We start from the raw sequence: 8263 nt of genomic DNA on the forward strand, positions 1-8263 counted from the left end.
CCCATGGTGCCACGTAGCACCACCCCATGAAAAACACCGACACCATGTATTAGCCTACGGGGCTGTTATCCAAGATTTGCCCCTGTGCACCCTCATGTGCATGGGTAGCTACTCCACTCATGTGCCCTTCAACAAAAACCTCACCACCTTCATGACCTTAATTAGGTCTTCACTCAGCTCCCAAATTCTTGAATATTTTCTTTTCTATGTGCTAGAGAAGAAATCGAGGGCGAGAGCTCACCTGCACTCATTTTTATTTTCTATGAAGCTTTGAATCAATTTGGGATGGACCGAGGATGGAAGACTAATGTTGAGATATCACCAAGCTGTCCTCGGTGTGGTTCTTCAAACACTAAATTTTGTTACTACAACAACTACAGCTTAACTCAACCGCGATACTTCTGCAAAGGTTGTAGGAGGTATTGGACTAAAGGTGGTTCCCTAAGGAACGTCCCCGTCGGCGGTGGTTGCAGAAAGAACAGAAGAGGAAAGTCCTTAAGGCTTTCATCTACTGATGTTGATCCCTCCAGAAGCTTAGGTTATGGGGTTACCGTCTCTAATAGAGGGGTTTCTTCTGTTGAGTCATGTAGCTCTTCCATGACATCTGATGGTTCACATATTGATCTTGCACTTGTTTATGCAAACTTCTTGAATCCTCAGCCAGATTCCAAGATTACTACTACCACTACTACAGCTACGATGGCTGATTTCGACATGCAAGAGTTGCCTAGAAGTGATATTTCTACCATTCCAAACACAAATTTGGAATCAACTAGAGTTCAACTACATGGAGAGAACCACAACAGTCCAAGTCTTGCTGGATGCCTTACTACTTTGTCTGATTCATCCATGGAAACTCCTTTGAATGAAAATGATCATCACTTGATGTACTTTCACCAAGCTGGTGATAATAAGGTTCAACAATGCACAAGTACTCTTCATGAATCAATCCACTATGCGCTGCCACCATTGCCAGGAGAAGAGATAGGCTCTCATCAAGAGATATTGTGGTTCAATTCTCACTTGATGGGCAATGATAATACCCTGCAAGTGACACAAGAGCCTCCAATTCTTGGACCTGAAACTCAAGATCCTAATGATCTGATGTTCGGTAACTGGAACCCATTTGATTTGTCTAGTGATGATACTTTCTCAAGGACTTGACAATTAAAATGGGATGAGTTTACCTTCATTGTTTTCTTCTTGTGTAAAAATGTATAGAATCTCAAGTAATCTATACTTGTAAACCTGATGAATTGATAATAATGTATATGCATAGCATGCAACCGCAATTTGTTCTTCCCTTGAAAACAAGCATACATTTCAGATAATAGTATAGGATTTTCAAGTTTCAAATTAATTTTTCTCTAATTATATATAGAAGGCCGTTTAACCAAGTGAATTATTAATTATCAACACGCATGAAAAATTAATTCAACTTGTAGTATCTTCTAATTAAAAAACTTGCTTTTTTTTTTTTCTTTCATATTTTTGGTGATAATGGAACTCAAAGTTTTATAAATTTTGAGTTTCTAGTTTTAGAGGTAATCTAAAGAACTTCTAAGGAACTATACCTTTCATCTAGAATATACAGCAATAATGCATCATTTGAATTAATAAATGGGCTTGAAAGAAAGAACATATCCACCAATACATAGTTTTCCAATCTTTTATTTGAAGTTAGCAATTTGCAGCTAGACGTGGCCCGGTCCGGTTCAGACCGTGAATGGATCAATTGTTTCATTTCTTGAATCAAATCGAAATTGTTCTAAGGTTTGCCAGTTACAGTTCGCTTTACTGAATTGGTCTGGAACCGATAATTCTAAACTAGAATTGGCTTGATTTAAGTTTTTTAAAATTTATATTTTTAATATTTTCCCTAGATTATATAGATAAGTTTGAGCATTTTTAATTCTTGTACCATTCTCAAATAAAGTACACAAATAATTTTCATAAATTTTTTAAGTTAATTAATATATTCTATTTAGGTTGAATTTGAAATTTTTAAAATTATACTTTTTCACATTTTTCTAGATTTATGTAGATGATTTTAAGCATTTTTAATTCTTGCATTATTCTCAAATAAGGCACTAAATAATATCTATGAATTTTTGAAATTAATTAGCATATTCTAAATTTTTATTTTATTAAATTTTAATGTATACAAAAATATACTATTGGGTGCGTAATTAATGTGTAGAAATATTTTTAAAAAAATTTCTTTTTAATTGGTGAATTGTATGAATTTTATTATTATTATTATTATTATTATTATTATTATTATTATTATTATTATTATTATTATTATTATTATTATTATTATTATTATTATTATTATTATTATTGTGTTGAAAATAATTATTATTATTGTGTTGAAAATAATTTTCATAAGAATGAGTTTATTTTTCCTTAAAGAAAATGAGTTTGTTATGAGTTAAAATGTTATAATATGCACGTTGTAATAGTTTTTTTTTTATATATATTTTTAACAAATTTATATATTAAAAATTAATTTTTATATTATATTTATAATTTTATTAAATTTATTATTATTTTTTTAAGAATGATGATTTAAAAATCAAAATTGAAATTGAAACTAGAGCAAAATTGTTTTGAACTGAATAGGATTAAAACCCAATTGAAATTGTAATCATAAAAAATCAGAACTAGAACCGCTTCAAAATTAGACCAAAAATCAGAATTGGTTCTAACCAGTTACTCAAGGGCCATTTTCGATTCAAACCCACTAAAAGCCAGGAACCATCGGTTCCGACTTGAAACCAAACCAAAACCTGCCCTACCTGCAACAATTATTTTATTGCCTACTAACTTCAATCTTTCTACACTATGGGAATCAGTCCCATTTAGAACCCTGTCCACAAACAGACTATACAGGCACAATTAGGTAAGAATGCCCAACTCAGGGAAGTGGTAATATATCTTTATTTTTATCCAAAATTAATCTTTTAGGAGAATTAATTATGCCCACATGAACAAGGTCAATATATGTAACATTAGTTTGATTTGTTAATTAATCAACCATAATATATCATATATATATAGTTTTGTTTTTTAAATGATAATTATATATATAGATTAAATCTCTGGGAAAAGAATTTCTTCATCGAAGCTTCTTTACAAGTTTACAATTCTTAAGGTAATTTTAATACCCACATTAATAAGGTCAATGTGGACACCATGTCAATCAATCTGCCAAAACTACCAAGCTAGCTACTTGTTTCCTTTTAGTTGGTCCTGGTATTAAATCAACTCATTCAATCTCTACCCATTTTTCAGAATTGACCATGTACTTTCTTCTCACATTAAAATTAACTAAGCAACTTAATGCTAAGAAGCATTTTAATTAAGAAATGACCCACATTAATTGAATTAGCCCTCAAACTATTTTCTTGAAGGGAAATTCTTGAAAACTTCAAGCATATATATAGTTAAATTTGGAGAATTATTTTAGCCACTTATTTTACTTTTTACTTTTATACTTTTTCGATGTGAGATCTATAATCTCAATACTCTCTCTTAAGTCCATATGGTTATTACTTAATAATTAGTTTGTATTTTTAATCTAATATGAACTCAATTATATAACATTATGACGACTGAAACCCATAATTTAGTCCGAACTCTTTTATCATCTTAAATTTAGAGAAAATGTTAAGTGATTATGTTAATTTATTTACACATCAAAATAACTAGCTAATTTAATATTATAATCTATCAACTTATATTTACCTTTTTATTTTTACTCTTTATATGAGATTCATAGTCCCAACATAAATTAAAAGGCAAATATATTTAAATATAGAATTAATTTTAATATTTTATAAGAGATAAAATCATTTATACTTATTTATTATAAACTTAAAATATAAATATATAAATTTTACTTTTATATATATGTAGTAGTATTATACATAAAATGGTTAATTGGGCGGGAGGAATCAATCTTTAATTACTTAAAAATAGGGTTGCGCCTCTTGAGTTTGAATCAGGTAGGCAAACTATAACTTGTCTTTAAAAAAATAATACTAAAAAATGCATCTCATGATCCAAGATATCAAATTAATTAACTGAGTCCCATCCCCACAATCATCATCAAGAACCGATCTAGGAGTTGCTGATGGATGAAAAACTTACAAAATTAAAGGGTCTACACATTTGATCAAATCAAATCTTTGACAACTAATAAACAAAACTAAACAGCTATAATGAAGATTTCAACCAGTCAAATGCTACAAGAATGAGATCACATATAAAATAGTATAAGAAATGAGTGGATCATCTGGTACGGTGCTTATTGGCCGGTCAACGGCGTCGGATTAAATTTATACGTACAACTGTTAAGCTCTTCAAGTTGAAGGAGAGACGTGGTCGATTGTATAGCATAGATACATGTACCATGTGCAAGCTGTGTCTCTACTATTCTATACTCCCATATAGTTGGCAAGAGCTAACATGGTTTGACCAATTAGCTAGGATAATAGAACAGTCTTAAAAAAAATTGTCAAATAGATTAATAGATTGGCTTGTTCTTGTTCTTGACGATCAAATAGTTTGCTGGGCCAAATTATTTTTACATTTTAAGTGCAATAATGGAATTGAGAGAAATCAGAATTAAACAAGAGGATTAATTATATTTTTTTATATTAAGCTTGTCTTATGATCACAAACATAATTAATCTGGTTAATTACCTTCCTTCCATATTTGAGGGCTGCCTTTTGGGTTTGAATGTTTGATGATTACCCTCAAGCTGGTAATGAGCAAAAATAATGTTTTCCACTCTTATCTTCCATTATATTAAACGTGATTTGTCTTTAAAAATGTACAATGGAACAAGAATCTAAACTATTGATCTTGTCTCAATCTTTTAGTTTATATTCCAAACACTGAATCCCATCACAGAAAAAAGAAGAGTGGAAAAGATATATAATGATCAATAACAAAAGGGTTTAGTGCTTGAGATGACTTGTAAAGATCTCTCAACTTGTTAATAATCATTAATTAATTCCCTCAAAATAGAACAAAATCGCATTTGCCATGAAACATATATGCTACTGGACACCACTTTTGTATCCAGATTTGTATATGTGACTCTTTTTTTTTTTTTCAATAGTATATCAATAATCCATGGATAATTAATGTACACTAAGCACTAAGCTCAATTACAATCAAAAGGGAAGCTATGATTAAATTAGTCTCTTTTGTCTCAAGCTGGATAAAAAGAGAGCAGATTTGCAGGTATGCAAGCAGAATTTTTCCAAGCTCTAGCATGCAATTTAAGCACCTCTTTAGCCTTTTCTTTGGTCTTGCTTCCGCAATCCACTTGAAGAACCAAACACAGCTTGGCCACAACACCAATCTGTAACATCTCTTGAAGAACACTTGAAGTTGTTGAGAACTTTGAAACAGATAAGAGAATCCTCACTGCTTTTTCACTTGCCACCTGAGAAACTCTAAGTATCTTCTTTGAAACAACTGCAAGCCCAGCCCCGTGCCTTAAAAATTCAGCTCTGCCTTCTGCGCATTGGCATAGCAAATCCAGCACAATTAGAGCCATCTCACAAGCCCTTTTCTCTGTTGAATCGAGAAGAAGATCGATCAGAACAGACACTGCATTAGCTTCGACGGCTCTGATTCTGTTTCGTCCCCATGGACAAAGACTGACAAACAGTTGCAATGCAGCTTTGGAGGCTTGGTGAGAGATTTGGTCGCGTAAGACTTGGACTATCTCGACGAAGAGTTGAGTTCTTAAATTGATAAGTTGCATTGGATCAGCAACCTCGAAGACTGATTTCAACAATAACGATGCGTAAGCTCGAGATTCGTAGTTTCCATTTTGCAGGACGTTCGTTAAGGACTGGATGATTTCCCCATTATTGCCTATAAGAGTCTTAAGCCCGGATTTGGATAATTGAAGACCGTAGAGAATGCTTAAGGCCTCATCACTTGGTCTTGTGACCTCAATCGCATCACCATCCGAAGTTGATTCTTCGAATGATAAAGAGTTAAAGCTATTCACGATTGAAGCCAAGAACTCTACAGCACCTGCAGCCTCCATGCATTTCTTGTTTGTATCATTCACATTAGCTATGGAACGTAGCTTCCTTAGACAAGCGATCTGCTGCTGGGGTGACTTGGTGGCATCTTTAATGATCTTGGCTATCTGTGCTTTGCTGATTGGAGGTTTGGGAGTTGGGATTCTTTCTATGCCATGAGAAGCATTGAGAGTACACCAAGATTGTATCAACCGCATAAGAGTCAAGTTTGGTGTTAGGTCACAATCTGAGATGACTTGTTTTGTGACTGGACATGTATCATTCTTCCCTGAGAATAGCCATTTCTCTATGCTCTCGCGATCATAAGTTATCCCAGTTGGCACAGTAACTGGGTCTCTCATGATTTGGAGAGAAATAGGGCAGAGAAAAAACGGAGGGACATCAATCTCTTCCATTAGAATAAACAACGGCTGCTTCTGCTGCTGATGAAAAGCTGAAGAACTTGAGAAACCCCAGAAAGAGGAGGTGTGAAATAAGAAGAAAAATAGAGATGAAGTTAGGAGAATTTCTGATACGTAGTAGCTGTGTAGAAGTAGTTTGATATTTGGAGAAGGGAAGGGAAGAGAGGATTAGGTTTTATATATGTGAGGAGGAAAGAGGAAGTCAAAAACACGTAAAAACCGGGCGTATAGAGAGAGAGAGGTATGACTTTTCAAAGGGATTGAAAGGCTGGAGGAGATGAGAGAGGCAAACTTTACGAAGTCTAGAATTAATGAGGTGAATGTGTGTTGGATATGCCCTTTTGACTTTCTCTCTCTAACTTTTCTAAGTTTCTCTGTATTCGCCTCGTGTTTTTTAAGCGTGCTTTTATTGCTATTAGACGCCGACATCAGCCTCATGGGCTTGCAATTTCCTGGCAGCTGCTGCTTGCTTCGTGCGCCTTTGCTGCGGCCCTCTCATCACTCCATCATTTCTACTTTCTTTACTAAGCTCCAGCTCTCTCTCCCTTTGGTTTGAGGTTTTGACCAACCTGGTTCATTAGTCATGCATGAATGTACATTTTATCCATATGAACATATTAAGTGTGTTCTATCTGACTAAATATATATTAACGTGTTTTGTGGGAAAAATAGATTAATTACAAGTAATTAATTAAGAGTATTAAAAATAAATTACAATAGAAGGGGAAAGAAATTCAGTGCCAATAATTAGTTATTTTCATGGATAATTAGATTTTTAAATTTTTCTATATTTTAATTAAGCTCTTTAAAATTAGATTAAGGATTTATGAAAGGAGTCATTTGCACTATGTATATTAAAGTTTTATAATTCAAATCAATGGGTTGTACAAATTATAAAAACTTTGTATCTCTTAAATAAAATTGAGTATTCGATCATTATAAATAAAGAAAATTTACAGTAAGAGCATTTTATCTCGTAACAAGCATCTCTACCGTGAATAGGATAACTCACAAATTTAGAAGATAGTTGTAATTTATTAAAAAAAAATTCTATAATTAAAAAGTAAAAGTTAATTAAAGAATACAACCTTTTTATTTTTTTCTTTCCTTTACTGATCCAAGAAATAAGACTGATGATATTTTTATTTTTAATATTTTTGCTAAAAAAATAAATGGGTTGTGATGATTTTGAAGAAACCCTACAATTTTTTTTTTATCTTTTGACTTGCCAATAGTCTGTATCCACACACATAATATATATATATATATATATATATATATTAAAGCTTGATCTAAGTTCTTAGAAATGACTTGTATTATTAATCTAAAACATAATTATATAATAATAATAATGATAATAAATTATATTTATTAATTTATAATTTAAGTATGTTTGCATATATAAATAACAACAGATTTAAGGAACTGACAAGTATTACCGCTTCTTCCCTTAAAATTTTAATTTTTAATAGGGAATAGGTTGAATATGAGTATGTTTTTAATAAATGATCACATTTAACTCTTAAAAAATTTTCTAACAAAAATTGAAATATTATATTTATTTATTAATTCAATTAAATAAAAAAATTAAATATTAATTTAATTACCTTCTCTTTTTTATATTTTATTTTATGTTAATAAAATATTATGATTCACCATCATGAACGTTCACACTCATATATAATGAAATTATTTTTTTTAATTGTATAATATTTATACTTAATAAATAAATGGCAAGTAGTTTGAAAGTTCAATTAATATGCATATATATATGATATTTGAAATAA

General features: G+C 31.5%; 2 protein-coding genes across 2 annotated transcripts; one reads left to right on the forward strand and one right to left on the reverse strand.

Annotated features, from left to right (window-relative positions):
• Window positions 1-276: 276 nt before the first annotated feature.
• LOC110670682 (dof zinc finger protein DOF3.5-like) lies at window positions 277-1256 on the forward strand. Its single transcript, XM_021832800.2, has one exon. It carries the CDS (start codon window positions 286-288, stop codon window positions 1162-1164), a length of 879 nt encoding a protein of 292 aa, XP_021688492.1. The 5' UTR covers window positions 277-285; the 3' UTR covers window positions 1165-1256.
• Window positions 1257-4967: 3711 nt separating this feature from the next.
• Window positions 4968-6629, reverse strand: LOC110670681 (E3 ubiquitin-protein ligase PUB22-like). The gene has a single exon (XM_021832799.2). The coding sequence runs from the start codon at window positions 6468-6470 to the stop codon at window positions 5226-5228; it is 1245 nt and encodes a 414-aa protein (XP_021688491.2). The 5' UTR covers window positions 6471-6629; the 3' UTR covers window positions 4968-5225.
• Between the last annotated feature and the right edge of the window lie 1634 nt (window positions 6630-8263).

Source organism: Hevea brasiliensis, chromosome 5, assembly GCF_030052815.1.
Source record: "Hevea brasiliensis isolate MT/VB/25A 57/8 chromosome 5, ASM3005281v1, whole genome shotgun sequence".
Classification (NCBI taxonomy): Eukaryota; Viridiplantae; Streptophyta; class Magnoliopsida; order Malpighiales; family Euphorbiaceae; genus Hevea; species Hevea brasiliensis.